We start from the raw sequence: 18,923 nt of genomic DNA, 5'->3' as shown, positions 1-18,923 counted from the left end.
GATATCAAAGAGGATTCTATTGAACTTCTACAGATGCACAGTAGAGAGCATATTGACTGATTGCATCGTGGCCTGGTTCGGCAACTTGAAAGTCCAGGAGCGGAAAAGACAGCAAAAAGTTGTGAACACTGCCCAGTCCATCACCGGCTCTGACCTCCCCACCATCGAAGGGATTTATCGCAGCTAGCATCATCAGAGACCCATACCATCCTGGCCACACACTCATTTCATCCCTGCCATCGGGAAGAAGGTACAGGAGCCTGAAAATTGTAACGTCCAAGTTCAGGAACAGCTTCTTCCCTACAGGCATCAGGCTATTAAGCACTACCACCTCAAATAAGCTCTGAACTACAACAGACTATTATTATTATTATTGCATTACTATTGTTTGTTTTTTGAGTATGTGTGTATACAAATATATATATATAGTATATAGAGATATACAGTATATAGAGATATAGATGTGTGTGTACTTGTGAGTGTGTGTGAACTGAACTTTTTTTTCCTCTCGTTTATCATATTGGTTACAGTGTACTATGTTTACATATTCTGTTGTGCTACTGCAAGTAAGAATTTCATTGTTCTATCTGGGACATATGACAATAAAACACTCTTGACTCTTGGTTTAAATCGAAGATGGACACAAAAAGCTGGAGTAACTCAGCGGGCCAGGCAGCATCTCTGGAGGGAAGGAATGGGTGACATTTCGAGTCGAGACCCTTCTTCAGACTTTAGTTGTGAGAACCACATCTGTAATAAGAAGCGTGTTGATTTAAAGTTTATGTAATTAAATTACCTTTATGCTGGAGTTTGTCGGGAATTGAAGTGTGCGTGATCCGTACAGCCAGGAATTTCCCTGGTTGCCATTCTTTCTCCAGGCATCTATTTCTGTCAGATCTTTCTTAACCATCACCTTCAGTTCATTTAGCATCTCAGATCCCCACATGTGGTACCAGAAGTCGATGCATATTTGCCCAGATACAATGAATTCCACGCTCTCCAATTTAATCAGTGCCAAAGGAACCAAATTACTGGCTTCTTGGTAAAGGAAGAAACCACCTGTGTGTTTAAATATAATGAAAAACAGTTCAATAAAACATCAAAGTTCATTCAGAGGTACATCATTCCATTTTACCCTATTCCCCCCCCCCCCCCATCCCCTTCCACCTCCTTTTCCTTCCTCTGGCTTCACATTTCACATCTCTTCTCTCCTTAGAATTTCCTTTACTTTAGACTTTGGAGATACAGACTGGAAACTAGGCGCACTGAGTCTGCGCCAATCAGCGATCACTCTGTACACTAGCACTATTCTGCACACTAGGGAAAATTTACAATTTACAAAAACCAATTAACCTACAAACCTGTACATCTTTGGAGTGTGGGGGAAACCGGAGCACTCAGAGAAAACATACGCGGTCACAGGGACAATGTACAAACTCCATACAGACAGCACCCAGTCAGGATCAAATCTGGGTCTCTGGTGCTGTATGGCATCAACTCTACCGCTGTGTCACTGTGCCGCCCCCTTTTTCTCACATGTTTTTGTCTCCATTTCATCTCAAAGCTTTGCCACTCCTCCACCCAATCAACCCCCCATCTCCCCCTCACCTGTATCCACTTGTCATTTGCCAGGCTTTGTTCCACCCCCACCATTGTTTCCAGCTTTATTCCCCCTACAGCAATCAGTCTGAAGAAGGACACTGACCCAAAATGTTGACTTCCATTCCCTCCACAGATGCTGTGGATATGGAGAGGATGTTTCCAGGTGGGAGAGTCTATGATCAGAGGCCATTGCCTCAGAATAAAAGAACGTATAAAAGGGGGGGATCTTATAGAAACTTACAAAATTCTTAAGGGGTTGGACAGGCTAGATGCAGGAAGATTGTTCCCGATGTTGGGGAAGTCCAGAACAAGGGGGTCACAGTTTAAGGATAAGGGGGAAATCTTTTAGGACCGAGATGAGGGAAACATTTTTCACACAGAAAGTGGTGAATCTCTGGAATTCTCTGCCACAGAAGGTAGTTGAGTTCATTGGCTATATTTAAGAGGGAGTTAGATGTGGCCCTTGTGGCTAAAGGGATCAGGAGGTATGGAGAGAAGGCAGGTACAGGACACTGAGTTGGATGATCAGCCATGATCATATTGAATGGCGGTGCAGGCTCGAAGGGCCGAATGGCCTACTCCTGCACCTATTTTCTATGTTTCTATGTACCTTTGGAAATGAGATGAGGTGGAATTTCTTCAGTCAGAGGGTGTTGAATGTATGGAATTCATTGCCACAGAAGGGTGTGGAGACATTTTCAAGGTGGAGATTGACAGATTCTTGATTAGTATGGGTGTCAGGGGTTATGTTGAGAAGACAGTTGAGAGGGAAAGATAGACCAGCCATGATTGAATGGCAGAGTAGACTTGATGGGCCGAATGGCTTAATTCTGCTCCTATAACTTACTGTATGTTGCCTGACCCACTGAGTTTCAAACGCACTTTGTGTCTTCATAAGATCAGTCCAGTACTACTTACATCATTGGAGACCCTCGGACTATCTTTCATCGGACTTTACTGGCTTTATCTTGCACTAAATGTTATTCATGTTATTTCTTTATAATGTATCTGTACACGTAAACATGTATTGTCTTTCTGCTGACTGATTAGCATGTAGCAAAAGGTTTTTACTGTACCTCGGTACACGTGACAATAAATTAAACTCAAACTTTAAAGCAATTGAAATGGGTGTATATAGGGGGTGACTCTTTGATATTAACTGAACAGTTTGAGATTATGGACCATGGATCAAGGAACTCGCCTCCATCTGGATAATCATTCATTGGGCCAGTTCCCAATGTCGGCGTTGCATGCTTGGTCCTTATCCACTGTCCACCGTCACTCCCACAGGGCTGGATCCAATCACAAAATGGCCTGGTATTGTTATTGAAATCACACCTTGTGATGTAGTCTGGAGAAAAACAAATGAAACATGTTACTTTGTGTGGCAACACAAGTATATACAGTGGTAAAGAAGGCATATGGTTTGCTTGCCTTCATTGGTCGGGGCATTGAGAATAAGAGTCAGGCCACATTTGAATGCAGTTTTGGTTGCTCCATTACAGTCGGTGGGCTGATTCCACACTGTATCTCAATAGTCTAAAGGAAGGATATGGAGGCTTTGGAGAGGGTGCAGAGGAAGTTTCCAACAATGCTGCCTGAATTAGAGGGTATAGCTAGGAGAGGTTGGACAAACTTGGATTCTTTTCATTGGAGAGTCGGACGCTGAGGGGAGACCTGATGTTAGGATATAAAAATATGAGATGCACAGATGGGGTAGACAGCAGAATGGGGTAGACTACGGGTGCCCTTTCTCATATACTCGAGTGCACAGCTATACGGCGAAAGGGGTAAAATTTAAAGGAGATGTGTGGGGTGTGTTCTTTTTACACAGAGGGTGGTGAGCGCCTGAAAGGTGCTGCCAGTGGTGGTGGTGGTGGAGGCAGATATGATACGATAGGCAACTACACTGTTGTCCTTGGGGGAAGAGGCAGGTATTTTTCTCGAGCTAAGAGAAAACTGGAGTATCAGATTTCCTTATTGGGTCGAGTCTTTTTCCCAGGGTCGGGGAATCCACACAGTATATGGGTGGGTATATGGAACAAGGTATTTAAGACAGGTAAACGCATGTTCCTCCTCTAGGCGTATAAAGAAACAACGATAAGACATTTAACCTTTCAAAATCCATCTATAAAAGCTTATTGATTTTACTTTGGAGTCACGTGAGTGACTACGTGAAGAACCCCGCCACGACGCATGCATGACATATCGCTTTCACGCTTGCGAAACGACAGGCGGGGTGGAGCGTTCCCCCGCAGCGGTAAGGGTGGAAGCTGGACAAAATAGTGTCCACAAGTGCTGCGAGTAAAGCTGGCTAGGGAGGACCGCGAAGTTGCGGGAGCCAGCAGCAGCTGAAGGCACAAGCCCCGTAAGGGATCAGCTGTGCCAACTTTTGGTCCCGCGCCGGCCAGAACACCACGGCCGGGCGGGAGACTATTCAGATGGGGCCGTCGACTTTTGACAAGTCGAAAACGGCAGGAGGCGGGGTGGAACGACGTTCCCCCGTAGCGACAATTTAAACCCAGGACCTGCAGGTAAGAGCTGCGGTCTTTTTGTGTTTTCCCATGCTGGTTACAGGTGGAGAAACCAACGGGCTGCGACAAAGCTGGTGGGCTAGCAGCAGCCAGCGGCACTTGAATCACCTATAATGGGATCAGCTGTGCCCGATGTCGCCTCCGCCCCGGCCAGATCCACTCCGCGGCCGGGCGGTAAGGCAAGACAAAAAACCATCAAAGTCGTGGACTCAGAGGAGTCCGACTTTGAGCAGCCGCGGGCGGCCAGCGACCGTGAGCGCTGGAGCCGGATGGAGCGGAGTGTGGAGCATTTGCTCCAACGTGACAGGCTCCGGGAGATGGAGTTGGGTCACAGTGGGCTCTATGGCAAACCCACAGCAGTACCTCTTGAAGGGCTGCACAGTGCTTCTACCTCATCACAGGGGAGCACTGCGGGTCAGTTCTGGGCTGATCTGGAAGAGGGGTTCGCAGAAGAAAAGTCAAGTGTGCAGGGGGTGCAGGAACAAGAACACGTACTGGACATGGTGTCCAACTTCATACAGCCAGACCAGACTGGCCAAAACCTGGAGCAAAAGCTAGCTGCCAGTATAGACTATATGTCTCTAAACCAGCTACAAGAACAGGCTGTACTGGACACCACATCAAGACACCGATACTACTATTTGGAGGCAACCTATCGAAGCAAGTCAAGGAGCTCGATGAGGAAGCAAAAACCCTGGGACTAATAAAAGGGACTCCATCAAAAACCCACTACAGCCATAGACAACACCCCTACGCACCCACCAGTAGAGCAAGACCGACTGGTGAAAGCTCGAAGGCCCGGTACACAAAACATGAGTCTTTTTTAGGCCATGGCCCAGGCCGGCCTTCCTGGAAAATACGCGGACCTCCAACGTCAACCAAACCACTAATCCAGACACCAGCGCATCAACATCAGCGAAGAACTTACAAAAAGAAGTAAACCTGCCTGGTAACTATGAAGGTAGGTGGGTCTGGTTCCCTACAAAATACAGGGAGCATGGAAGTTGGGGGGGGGGGGGGGGGGGGGAAGAATACACTCCTTTCTGAATGCATGGAGCAAAGGTGTAATTGAAAAAACCCAACACGAACCACTAGAATTCGTGTCCAATATATTTACCAAAAACAAAAAGATGGTGGTTGTCGCATCATCATAGATCTGACCAAATTGAATACATTTGTACAATATATTCATTTCAAAATGGAAACCTTTGTTACTGCTAAACAATTAATTTCCAAAGGTTACTTCATGGCCAGCATCGATTTAAAAGATGCTTACTATTCAGTGCCTATACGAGGTGACCACAGATGTTACTTAAAATTCAACTGGATGGGACAGCTCTGGCAGTATACAGCACTACCACATGGTTTATCATCAGCTCCAGGCTGTTCACAAAAATTTTGGAACCAGCCCTAGCGTTTCTACGGAAACAAAAACACATGGTCATGGCATATCTAGATGACATACTTATTGTGGGCAAAACTTTGGAATTGGCCAAACAAACAAACAGCCACAAAACAGTTGTTTGAAACTGGGGTTTATTATCCATCCATTAAATCTAAATTAACGCCTTCCACTACTATGGACTATTTGGGGGTCACAATTGACTCAGTTCACATGTCGGTGACTTTGCCAAAGGGAAAGGCTATAGACTTAATAGAGGCTTGCAATAACCTCATTGACATCAGTAACCGTCCATTAGATTGGTAGCAAAAGTAATTGACAAAATGGTGGCTGCTTTTCCAGCCACACAATTTGGACCTTTACATTACCAAAATTTACAGAGAGCAAAAATACAAGCACTCAAAATCAATGCTGGTCATTTTGACAGACCAATGCAGCTACCAATCAAAGCTATAATGGAACCAAAATGGTGGATAGATAACATTTGGCTTTGTTTCAATCCAATCATTGTCAGTAACCCTTATATGGTGCTACAAACTGATGCCAGTGCACTTGGTTGGGGTGCCACCAATTCCATCTCCAGCTGTGGAGGTAGATGGACTGCTCAGGAGGCATCATTATTACTAACACTGGGCATAAACTACCTGGAAATGTTGGGTGCATTCTATGGCATAAAGTCATATTGTACTGGGTCATATCACCAGCATGTTAGACTACAGATTGACAATACCACCGTGGTAGCATATATCAACCACATGGGTGGAAACAAATCGACATCATGTGACAATCTGGCTAATACAATTTGGCAGTGGTGTATCCAGAGAGATTTGGATATCAGTTACTTACCTACCAGGTAAACTAAATTTAGTGGCAGACACCAGGTCACGCAAATTTAATGAAAACACCGAATGGATGTTGAATAAAAAGTATTTGCTGATATTACAGCATGATATGGAACACCAGATATCGATCTATTCGCATCCAGGCTTAATCACGAGTTATCAAATTATGTTTCATGGGAACCAGACCCTGGGGCAGCGGCGACAGATGCATTTTCGCTGCATTGGGGGAGGGGGGGGGGGGGAATTGTTTATTTATGCATTCCCTCCTTTCTGCCTCATCAGTCGGGTATTAAGGAAAATACAGCAGGACTCTGCGTCTGGTATTTTGGTAGTACCCGATTGGCCTACTCAACCATGGTTCCCAGTGATAATGAACATGGTATTAGAACCATGTATCACCATCCCGAATAGACCAGACTTGTTGGTTCATCCCATAACATGGGATAGCCACCCATGCCATAACTATTTGAATTTATTAATTTGTAGAGTTTAAAAATACCTCTACTACAGCTGGGACTGACGGACCGAACATGATTTCGGCGGCCCAAAGACATGTCCACCAAAAAACAGTATCTGGTCTATATCAGGAAGTGGGAGATGTATTGTCACAAAAACAGCATCACCTACAGAGATATGAACATCCCGTCTGTTCTGGAATACCTGGCAGGCCTCCATTATGATGAGGGGCTCAGTTATAGTGCCATCAACTGCGCCAGAAGTGCCTTATCGACTTATCTATAGCAAGGAACAGAGCGTCACACTGATGGAACTCACCCACTGGTAACAAAACTTATGAGGGGAATTTTTAATACCAATCCCCCAAGAACCAGGTACTCCCAAATATGGGATGCGAGTATTGTCCTGAAGATGCTCAGGAATTGGTCTCCAGCAACAGCTCTGTCCCTACATAGACTGACATTAAAAACAGTCATGCTAATGGCATTAGTCACGGCACAAAGGGTACAGTCATTACATAAATTAAGACTGGACAACATGACTTCTTCATCTAAAAACGTCACGTTTCATATTTATGAATTAGTGAAACAGAACAGACAGGGATCAGCGAGCCTCAATATCGAATTTAGGTCTTACCTAACAGATGATCGTCTCTGTATAGTAAAACATTTGTCGTTATATATGGAGAAAACGAAAATCATCAGACGCAATGAGAAGGCACTTTAAGTCAGCAATAAGCAGCCACACAAAAAAGTGTCGGTCCAGACCATCTCAAGATGGCTGAAACAGGTTCTAACACAGGCTGGGGTGGATACTAATATTTTAAATCTCATTCCACCAGGGCTGCAGCTCATCAGCAGTTATGCAGTTGGATGTACCAATGGACCAAACCCTCAAGGCAGCTGGATGGTCAGGGGGGAAAAAACACACCAAAAAAAAAACCATTCCCACTATTTTATCATAAACCAGTCATTAAACCTGGAACATTTGCAGAAACAATTTAAGTTCTGTAATTTAATTACCCCATAAATAGGGGTTATAATTTGTGTTAATAAATTCATGGATTTCAATGTCGGATACATGTCTAAAATATGTTGACACAATTCCTCCTACAGTCATCAAGGCAGATGTGATGCATGGGCTCGTTTCCACGGCATGAAATCACAGAGCTTTAAAATCTTCACGTAGTCACTCACGTGACTCCGAAGTAAAATAGTAAGATTAAACGACAACTTACCAGTTTGAAGTTTGATCGTTATTTTATGAGGAGTAACGTTGAGGGATTACGTGCCCTCCGCTCCCACCCTTGATCATATACTTAACTGGTATCTCTTCTCTAATCTTACTATGTTTAGTCATTACAGTTATCTGTGATTTCACACCGCTGCTTTGAAGAATGACACGCATGCGTCCTGGCGGGGTTCTTCACGTAATCCCTCAACGTTAATCCTCATAAAATAACGATCAAACTTCAAACTGGTAAGTTCTCGTTTAATCTTACTATTTATCTCCCCGAGTCATTATGATGTTGTGCCAGGATAAATGAGGTGAAAGCACAAGGAAATGACCTTCACAACCTCAATCACCGAAACGCCCACAATAAACTTCTTTAGAGATTTAGTCCAGAGATACAGCACGGAAACAGGCCCGTCAGACCACACCGACCATCGATTACCTGTTCACACTAGTTCCACGTCCAACACACTAGGGGCGATTTATAGAAGCCAATTAACCTACAAACATGCACGTCTTTGGGATGGGGGAGGAATCCAGAGCACCCAGAGATAGCCCATATGGTCACAGGGAGCGGAAAGAGGGAGAGAGAGAGAGAGAGAGAGAGAGAGAGAGAGAGAGAGAGAGAGAGAGGGGGGAGAGAGAGAGAGAGAGAGAGAGAGGGAGAGAGAGATAGAGAGAGAGAGAGAGAGAGAGAGAGAGAGAGAGAGAGAGGGCAGGAGAGAAAAGAGAGAGAGAATGGAGACGGGATCTTCAGCCCAACGAGTCCATGCTGACTAACCAGTCACTAACCAATCCTACATTCATCCCATTTAAAAAAAAATATTTACACATTCTCCCCCATATTCTCCCCCCTATTCATCTATTAATCGAGGGGGTGCAAGGGTGTAGTTGTTGATGGATTCAGAATCACTCCTGCACCCTTTCTAAGTTAGTAAGTTGGAAAGGGTGCAGAAACGATTGACCAGAATGTTACCTGGACTTGTGAGCTTGAGTTATACGGAGAGGATGGATCGGCTGGAATTTATTTTCTTTGGGGCGTAGGAGGCTGAGGGGTGACCTTACTGAAGGTATGCAAGATCGTGAGGGGCATGGATAAAGTGAATGGACACAGGGCAGAGGATTCTAAAACTAGAGTGCATAGGCTTAGGGTAAGAGGGGAGATACTTAAGAAGGACTGCAGGGGGCAACTTTTTCACTCACAGAATAGTCTGGAATGAGGGCCAGAAGAAGCTGGAGAAGCAGATACGATTACGTCTTTTAAAACCATTTAGACATATATGGATAGTTATGCCCCTGTCCCACTTCTGGAGATTTTGCGCCCCACCCAAGGTTTCCGTGCGGTTCCCGGAGGTTGCAGGTGGTTGCCGGAGGTTGCAGGTAGTGGAAGCACGTAGGGAGACTGACAAAAACCTCCGGGAACCGCACGGAAACCTTGGGTGGGGCGCAAAGTCTCCAGAGGTTTCCGTTCAGGTTTCCTAAGTGGGACAGGGGCAGAAGGGTTTAGAGGGATAGGTGCAAAATGTAGGCAAATGGGACTAGTCCAGAAATCCAACCTGATCAACATCGACAAGATGGGCCGGAGGGCCCTGTTTTCATGCTATACAGCTCTATTAGAGTGGCGCAGTGGCACAGCGGTAGAGCTGCTGCCTCACAGAGCCAGAGATCCGGGTTCGATCCTGACTACGGGTGCTGTCGATACGGAGTTTGTACTTTCTCCCTGTGACCACATGGGTTTTCTACAGGTGCTCCAGTTTCCTCCCACACTCCAAAGACATGCGGGTTTGTAGGTTAATCGGCTTCTGTAAATTATAAATTGTCCCTTGTATGTAGGATACCGCTGGTGTATGGGGTCAGGCGTTGTCTCGAAGTGCCATGGGCCTGTTTCCTCATTGTATCTCGATTCTGAAGATTCTATGCACCATCTGAATCAACGCCCGTCACTGACAGTCCAGCTGTTTTGAACATACCTGCACCAGGAATCCAGATGTTTTGGTTCTGTTTGCCCGACAGGTCCTCGTCACTGTGCATTTAATAAAATTCATTATTTTGCAGTCTTGAACATTTTGAACAGTTGAAGCATTTTTAATGAATAAAAATCTGATTTGATCTTAATATTTTATAAACAGTTTGACACGTTATTCTTGGTCATCAGACCTGCAGGTCAGTGAAACACCACAATATAGAGTTTAACCATTCAGCACCATTGCCCATTATGTATGTCTGCATGAGAATATAAACTACAGGAGCCGGGATGGGCCATTTGGCCCCTCTAACTCAAAAAGGCAATATTTGATGTGTTGTAGGGTTCACTTTCACTCTCCTGCCTGTTTTGTTCAGTTCAGTTTAATTTAATTTAGAGATACAGCACAGAAACATGCCCTTCCCCCCACCGGATTCGCACCAGCCAACGATCACCTGTTCACTAGTTCTATCCTACACACTAGGGACAATTTACAGCAGGCCAAGTGGTGGGACACGATGGCTGTTTTTCCCGAGGCAGCGTGAAATGCAGAGGGAGTCAATGGTGCGTAGTGTGCCTGGGCTACATCTACAACTCTCTGTAATTTTTAGCAGTCTTGGGCAGACCTGTTCCTAAATCAAAATGTGATTGAAAACAACAGTATGCTTTCTAGGTACACAAAAATGCTGGAGAAACTCAGCGGGTGCAGCAGCATCTATGGAGCGAAGGACATATGGAGCAAGACTATGGAGCAAGGCATAATTTAATTCAATTCAAATTATTACATAGACTATATTATTCAAAAACGAGGTTGAATAAATTTTATCCAAACGTCTCTCCCAGATGCGATAAATGTTTGTTTCAAAACGCTAATATAACACATTCATTTGTAGGATGTACAAAGTTGAATAAATTTTGGAGTGATATATTTGATATATTTACAAAGCTCTTCAAGTCAAGAATAGAACCCAAAATGGAATGGATTATATTTGGAATAATAGGAGAAGATACCAATTTAAATAAAGACCAAAATGTTTTTTTTAATTATGGGTTAATAATTGGAAAGAAATTGATACTTAAATTTTGGAAAAATACAACCATACCAACTGTTAAAATGTGGATTAGGAATATGATGGACATAGCACGCCTTGAAGAAATGAGACTCCGACTAATAGATAAATATGACCAATTCTTAAGGAGTTGGTCTCCTTTCATCGACTTTTTGGAATCATGTGATGCAGCGGTACCATAAGGATTGCTTCTCGGCCTTTTGGCTAAGATCAAGTGTAGTATCTGTTCTTATCAGTCAGTAAAAGAGTGCAAAAAAAGAGCGTCTGTTCTTGTTAGAACAGGGAAAGAGATCTGTTCTTATTAGAACAGTCCTGGCGGTCCTTTAAGGACAGGAGCTGCAGATTACGATTTAAAAAATCGTAGCAATGGCAGCTGCAATGGGAACTAGAGGACAGGGTATCCGCAATACCCTGAGGATTAGTGTCAAGGATCTCAGTGAGGGGATGCCCTTCAGTCGGGACACCTTTGTAAAAAAGGTATTGCTGGAAACCTGCAAGTTCGAGCCCAGGGATATCTACTGCCTCCAGGACTTCCCGGGTAACGGCTATTTCGATGTTACATTTGTGCTTCCGACAGGATGGCAAAAACTGCTAAAGGATTTCAAGGAGAAGGGGAATGAAGCTCCGCTGTCGTTGCTGAAGGTGCAGCCACTCTTCACCCTCCCAAACCAAAAGGAAAGGACGATCACGGTCCATATGTTTAACCCACATGTGCCCGTAGTGGATGTCCTCACCTTCCTTGCTCGCTACGTCGACGGAGCAGTGAACAGCGTGGACGTGAAGGATCTGCATGGGATTTGGACGAGCAAGCGGCAGGTCAAGGTAAAACTGAGGGTGGACAAGGAAGGAACTCTCCTCCACCCTCCATCGGTGTTCGCAATTGGAGGAAACCGAGGATATTTAATTTACGTGGGGCAGCCCAGAGTTTGCAGAAAGTGTAATAAGCCTGGACATGTGATGGCCCAATGCAATGCAGTGGTCTGCAAAAATTGCAAAATGGAGGGCCACGAGACAAAGGACTGTCAAGCCAGCAAGAACTGTAACCTGTGTGGGGAGGGAGGCCACCTTTACAGGGCCTGCCCAAAAAGAGCATGCACATATGCACAGGCAACAAGAGGGGCGGCTTCCAGCACCCCCAGGGTAGGTGAGACACCCACTACCACTGCCAAGTCCCCAGCAGAAAGGGGAAACAGGGATGAGGACAGCCCAACCACCTCAGCCACCTCAACCACCTCGAGCCCCCAAGTGCCAGGAGAACTCCAGCACCAAGCCCAGGAGGGAGAGTCGATGGAGGAGGGGGGAGAGCAAATTTGGACTACTGTAAAATCCAAAAAACACCAGAAGGGTCAGCACACGGAGCAGAGGCCAGAAAGGGATGGCAAGCCCAAAAAAACCACCAAAAAACGGTCTCTCTCCCTGACAGAAGGGAGAAACCTCTCCTCGTCGGAGGATGAGGCGAACGGGAAACCCCACAAGAAGAAAATCGGGGCGGAAAGGAGAAGGTGCAGGACGATTGTACACCTGCACCAGGAGACCGAGAGCAGTGCAGCGGTCGAGGGGCTCCAGCCCCAGGACAACGGGAGCAGTGCAGCGGTCGAGGGGCTCCGGCCCCAGGACAACGGGAGCAGTGCAGCGGTCGAGGGGCTCCGGCCCCAGGACAACGGGAGCAGTGCAGCGATCGAGGAGCTCCAGCCCCAGGGCATCGGGAGCAGTGCAGCGGTCGAGGGGCTCCAGCCCCAGGGCATCGGGAGCAGTGCAGCGGTCGAGGGGCTCCAGCCCCAGGGCATCGGGAGCAGTGCAGTGGCCATTGGGCCCCAGCTCCGGGCAACCGGGAGCTTTGTAGCGGCCGATGGGCCCCAGCTCCGGGCAACCGGGAGTATCGTAGAGGCCGATGGGCCCCAGCTCCGGGCAACCGGGAGCAGTGCAGCGGCCAATGGGCCTCAGCTCCGAGTTTCCGGGAGCAGTAAGCCTGTCACTGAGCCCCAGCCACGAGAGACGGGGGAAGCGGCGCACCCAGAAGGGGGTAAAACGAGCAGCCCCCCCCCAACGACACCTCGGGTTACCACAGGGAAAACCCAACCCGTTGAGGAGGCCGGGTATCTGAGCCCAGGAAAGGTGAGGCAATTCACCGAAGCGGTGGGCATGAGGGAGCAGGAAAACGGACTCTAAAGGACAATGGAGCTCAAACTGGCATCCTTAAACGTGCGCAGTGTGAAGAGCACTGCGCGATGTGTTAATGCCTTGCAGTACCTGGCCAAGGTCAAGGCAGATGTGACTTTTCTACAGGAGTGCGGGTTGCCACACCTCCGCTGTTATCGGAGGTGGTCGCGATGGTGGCCCCACGGACTGTCTGTGTGGTCGGGGGGCAATGATTGTCGTGCTTCTGGCCTGGGGATCTTGCTGCGGGGAGGGAACTTCGCCATCACTGAGGTCAGGGAGGTGGTTGCGGGGCGTCTCCTCGTGGTGGATGTAATGTACCGTGGTTCTCCGCTCCGGCTGATTAATGTGTATGCCCCACCCGTGCGGAGCGAGCGGCAGGCCGTTCTCCAGCAGCTCCCAGTGCTGTTGGCCACGTCCCGGCAGCTCGTTCTGGCCGGTGACTTCAACTGCATCATTGATGCGGCTGGACGATCCGGCAGTGCCGACAACAGACTGGACAGCACGTCCAAGTTCCTGATGGAAACGGTAAAAGACGCAAGGCTGCACGACGCCTTCAGCGACCCTGCAGGCGGGCCCCAGCCGCGGTTCACCTGGTCGAGATCGGACGGTTTGGCCCGATCCCGGATAGACTTCGTCTTCACCACGAAGGCCGTCACGGTGAGACACACCGACCTCACGCCGGTGTTCTTCTCTGACCACTGCCTCCTTCAGGCTTCCTGTCACCTACAGGAGGACCGGAAGGCAGGCAGAGGGACGTGGAAGTTAAATGTGAAGCTGTTGACCCCAGAGAACGTTGAGGAGCTAAAGAGGGACTACGCACGTTGGAGAACGGTGAGGCCCCTCTTTGACTCCCCGACACTCTGGTGGGAAGCAACCAAGGAGAACATTAAGAGGTTCTTCATAGCCAAAGGGGTTCAGAGAGCAAGACAGAGTCAGAGGGAATTGTGCCAACTCCAGACAGAATTGCAACAACTGCTCCTTCTGCAGTCGAGGGGGGTGGATGTGAGGGAGGAACTTAGAGAGGTGAAGGACCGGCAAGCTCGGCTCTTTACCTCTGAATCCTCCAAGATCATCTTCCGATCCAGGGTCCGCCATGTGGAGCAGGATGAGACGTGCTCACGTTTCTTCTTCCATAAGGTTCACAGGGGGAGCTCTGTGATCAACAGCCTTAGGGAGGAGGACGGCTCGGTAGCATCCTCGCAGACAGACATGATGAGGGTCTGCAAATCCTTTTACTCGGAATTGTATGACCAAAAGGCCACAGACAGCACCGCCTCCCAGAACTTCCTGTCCTCTATCACGGAGGTCTTGGAGGACAGCAAGCAGGAGAGTCTGGACCAACCACTGACCCTATTGACTGGCTCCATCCGATCCTTTGACTCGAGTAAAACTCCCGGAAGCGATGGCTTACCGGCCGAGTTGTATTCGGCTCTGTGGGACTGGGTGGGCCCGGACCTGCTGGAAGTGTACAACGACATGCTTCTAGCCGGCAGCATGTCAGACTCCATGAGGAAGGGCAGCATCACCCTAATCTACAAGCAGAAGGGGGAGATGAAAGATATAAAGAATTGGAGACCCATAACATTGTTGAATGTAGACTACAAGATCCTGTCTAAGGCCATCGCCAACCGGGTCAAGTCTGCTCTGGGACGGGTGATCCACCCGGACCAAACCTGTGCTGTACCTGGCAGGAAAATCTCAGACAGCCTAGCGCTGCTGAGAGATACCATCGCCTACGTGCAGGACAGACGGGTGGATGCCTGCCTAGTCAGCTTGGACCAGGAGAAGGCCTTCGACAGGATATCGCACACGTACATGAGGGACGTGCTCTCCAAAATGGGTTTTGGGGAGGGAATCCGAAATTGGATCAAACTGCTCTACACCGACATCCGTAGTGCAGTCCAAATCAATGGGTGGGAATCAGACAGTTTCCCTGTAAGGTCTGGAGTCAGGCAGGGTTGCCCTCTCTCTCCTGTCTTGTTTGTCTGCTGTATTGAACCTTTTGCCGAGTCCATCAGGAAGGATGCGAGCATAAGAGGAGTGACATTGCCAGGCAGTGGGGGCATTCAGGTCAAGACCTCCCTGTACATGGACGATGTCGCCATCTTCTGCTCGGATCCAAGGTCGGTCCGCAGATTGATCAGCATCTGTGACCAGTTTGAGTCGGCCACGGGAGCCAGGGTGAACCGCAGGAAGAGCGAGGCCATGCTCTTTGGCAACTGGCCCGACCGATCTTCCATCCCCTTCACCATCAAGCCTGACTTCTTGAAGGTGCTGGGAATCTGGTTCGGGGGGGCTGAGTCGAGTAACAAGAATTGGCTGGAGCGGATAGCCAGGGTGGGGAGGAAGCTGGAGCTGTGGAAGCAACGCTCCCTCTCCATAACCGGGAAAAATTTGGTCATCAGGTGTGAGGTGCTCTCGGGTCTGCTGTACTTGGCACAGGTGTGGCCTGTCCCTCCCTCCTACGCCACGGGGATCACCCGGGCCGTCTTCCAGTTCATCTGGGGGTCGAGGATGGACCGGGTACGACGGGTCACCATGTACAAGTCGGCAGACAACGGGGGCAAAAGCGTGCCCAACGTCGCCCTCATCCTGATGGCCACCTTTGTGTGTGGCTGCATCAGGCGGAGTGTAGAGCCAAGGCACGTGGGCACTAAGTGCCACTACCTGCTGAGGTTCTACCTGTCCCCGGTGTTGCGAAGGATGGGCCTGGCGCAGATGCCACGCAATGTACCAGTCAGCTGGACATTGCCGCCCCATCTGACGTCTGTTGACAGGTTCTTCCGGACCAACACCTTTGACCACAAGTCCATCGGGCAGTGGTCAGCACGTAATGTCCTGCAGGCACTGCAGGGAAAGGACTCGATGGATCCGGTGGCGTGGTTCCCAGAGCAGACTGCCCAGCTTGTCTGGCAAAATGCCTCATCGCCAGAACTGACCAACAAGCACCAAGACCTGGCTTGGCTGGCGGTGAGGGGAGCCCTCTCAGTTAGATCCTTCCTGCACCGTCGGAACCTCACTACCAGCGCACGCTGCCCCCGGGACGGTTGCTATGGAGAGGAGACGGTTGCCCACCTCTTTGCAGAGTGTGGATTTGCAAAACGAGTCTGGAGAGGTATGAAAGGGTCCCTGGAACGATTTATCCCGAACAGCTCCGTCACAGAGGACTCTGTGATTTACGGACTGTTCCCAGGGACACATTCAGAGACTGACATCGAGTGCTGCTGGAGGGTCATCAACTCGGTGAAAGACGCTCTTTGGTCTGCCCGAGCATTGCTCACCACCCAGCAGAGCGAGATGTCCGTCAGGGAATGTTGCCAACTGGCCCACTGCAGACTGCAGGAGTACGTGCTAAGGGACTCGCTGAAGCTTGGTGCAGCCAACGCCAAGGCTCGGTGGGGGAAGGCCACAGTCTAGGGTCCTTCCGCTGCTGGACATGGGGGGCACAGTATGGTGGAGACGCCCCTCAAATTAAATTAAATTAAGGGAAGGTATCCCACACCAGAGGGCCACATGAGTGGCACGGGTGGGGGACATTTTTTGTGGAACTTGAAATGTCAGATGGAAATTTTCGCACTTTGTACACATTGTATATATTTATTACTTGAACAGGGGCCACAGAGTGGCACTGGTGGGGGACTGTTTGGTGAAATTTGACAAATGTAAAAAAAAATTGTACTGGAAAAAGTTTGTATAGTCTCCGAAAATGTCGGATGAAATTTGTTTTGAATGGTTCAGAAATTGTATATATTTACCAATTGAATAAAGTATATTTTGAAATAAAAAAAAGGTACCATAAGGATTGCTGATTTCAGTTCATAACGTGGATAGATCTACATCTCCGAATATATAGATTTGAAAAATTCTCTTTTAAGGGGCCTTCTCTTCTATTTCTACTTTCCACCTTTTCTTTTTTATTTTATTTTTTTATTTTTATTTTTTATATCCACACGTCACATTTTTCTACTCTCTACCATCTATTTTTCCACTCTTTCCCCTTTCTATTGTTTTCTTTTTCTTGTCTTGTTTATTTCCTTCTAATAACATAAAACTAGAGGTTGTACATGGAATGGATTACGGTATGACATAGTTGGCACCTAAAATTAGGTGCCACTGTATTGTTTTGTATTGTATTAACTTCTAATAAAATAAACAATAAAACAAAAAAAAAAGAGATACAGCACAGAAACATGCCCTTCCGCCCACCGGATTCGCACCAGCCAACGATCACCTGTTCTATCCTACACACTAGGGACAATTTACAGCGGGCCAAGTGGTGGGACACGATGGCTGTTTTTCCCGAGGCAGCGTGAAATGCAGAGGGAGTCAATGGTGCGTAGTGTGCCTGGGCTACATCTACAACTCTCTGTAATTTTTAGCAGTCTTGGGCAGACCTGTTCCTAAATCAAAATGTGATTGAAAACAACAGTATGCTTTCTAGGTACACAAAAATGCTGGAGAAACTCAGCGGGTGCAGCAGCATCTATGGAGCGAAGGAAATAGGTGACGTTTCGGGCCGAAACCCTTCTTCATGCTTTCTACAGTGTTTCTGGAGCAGTTTGTACCTGCTGTGTTTGTGTAAAAGGGTACCGACCCGACATGTCACCTGTCCACGTTTTCCTGAGATGCTGCTTGCACCCGCTGAGTTACTCCAGAGCTCTGCATCCCTTTGTGTAAACTAGCATCTACAGTTCCTTGTGTCTAGATCTGTACGTGTACAACTTGATTATACTCTTGTCTAGAATGATTTGACAAGATAGCCTGCAAGGTTTGTCACTGTGTCTCGGTACACATGCCAATAATAAACCAATAATTTAGATGTGCTCCGATGTATATTTTGGATTCAATTCCACTGCCGGTAAACAGTAAGTCTATTAGCTCTTTTATGTACACACTTTATCACTTCATACTATCAACAACAAGGAGTTATTACCTTTATTTGTCAGTGAAAATGAATGAAGATACAAATTAAATTGAACTTACCTTTTCCCTGTCGTAACGGTTTGCAATAACTGCACCCCAATTAACAAAAGCATTTGGAGACTGTTGCTCCCCATTTTCAGTCTTGTTCTACACTGATTCATGCCAGAAGATTCATGGCTGAGTCCGACTGCAGTGCACAGGGAAGTAACTGCATGCCGAAGGTGACGATTATATAATGGCAATAATCAGGCAATAAAAAAAGTAGGAGATGTGCACTCCGTCACCAATCACGCTCCCGGCAGTGAATCTACCCAACAAAGTGCTGACTGCTAGTGGTTGTCAGAGAGAATGTTGCAATCTTTGGGTTAAATTTTACCCATTGCGCTATACTACTCAGCATCTTGCTGTTACATTAGAGTAAGAAGAAGGGTCCCGACCCCAAATGTCATCTGTCCATTCCCTCCCCAGATGCTGCCTGACCCAGTGAATTTAGTTTAATTTAGTTTAGAGATGGATCCACCTCCCATCAGGAACCTCCTGCCTCACCCGTGTTTAGTTTAGTCCAGTTTAGAGATACAGCGTGAAAACAGGTCCCGCGGCCCACCAAGTTCACGGTAGTTTTATATTATCCCAGTTTCGTGTCCTACAGACCAGGAACATTTTATAGAAGGCCAATTAAACTACAAACCCGCACGTTTGTGGAAAGTGGGAGGAAACCGAAGCACCCGGAGGAAACCC

At 47.6% G+C, this 18,923-nt stretch overlaps 1 protein-coding gene and 1 non-coding gene across 2 annotated transcripts in view; one reads left to right on the top strand and one right to left on the bottom strand.

Annotated features, from left to right (window-relative positions):
• The window catches only part of LOC116979482, a 114,210-nt gene extending 104,110 nt beyond the window's left edge, over nucleotides 1-10,100 (bottom strand). Inside the window, 2 exon segments of the mRNA XM_033030996.1 lie at nucleotides 797-1,059; nucleotides 10,040-10,100. Coding sequence (XP_032886887.1) covers nucleotides 797-1,059; nucleotides 10,040-10,100 — 324 coding nt within the window.
• A 1,186-nt stretch (nucleotides 10,101-11,286) lies between these two features.
• Nucleotides 11,287-11,482, top strand: LOC116980216. Its single transcript, XR_004413901.1, has one exon. It is a non-coding gene; the product is annotated as a U2 spliceosomal RNA (small nuclear RNA).
• The last annotated feature ends 7,441 nt before the right edge of the window (nucleotides 11,483-18,923 follow it).

This window comes from Amblyraja radiata, chromosome 13 (assembly GCF_010909765.2).
Source record: "Amblyraja radiata isolate CabotCenter1 chromosome 13, sAmbRad1.1.pri, whole genome shotgun sequence".
Taxonomy (NCBI): domain Eukaryota; kingdom Metazoa; phylum Chordata; class Chondrichthyes; order Rajiformes; family Rajidae; genus Amblyraja; species Amblyraja radiata.
Note: the sequence above shows the minus strand (reverse complement) of the source record. Positions and strands in the feature narration are given on the sequence as shown.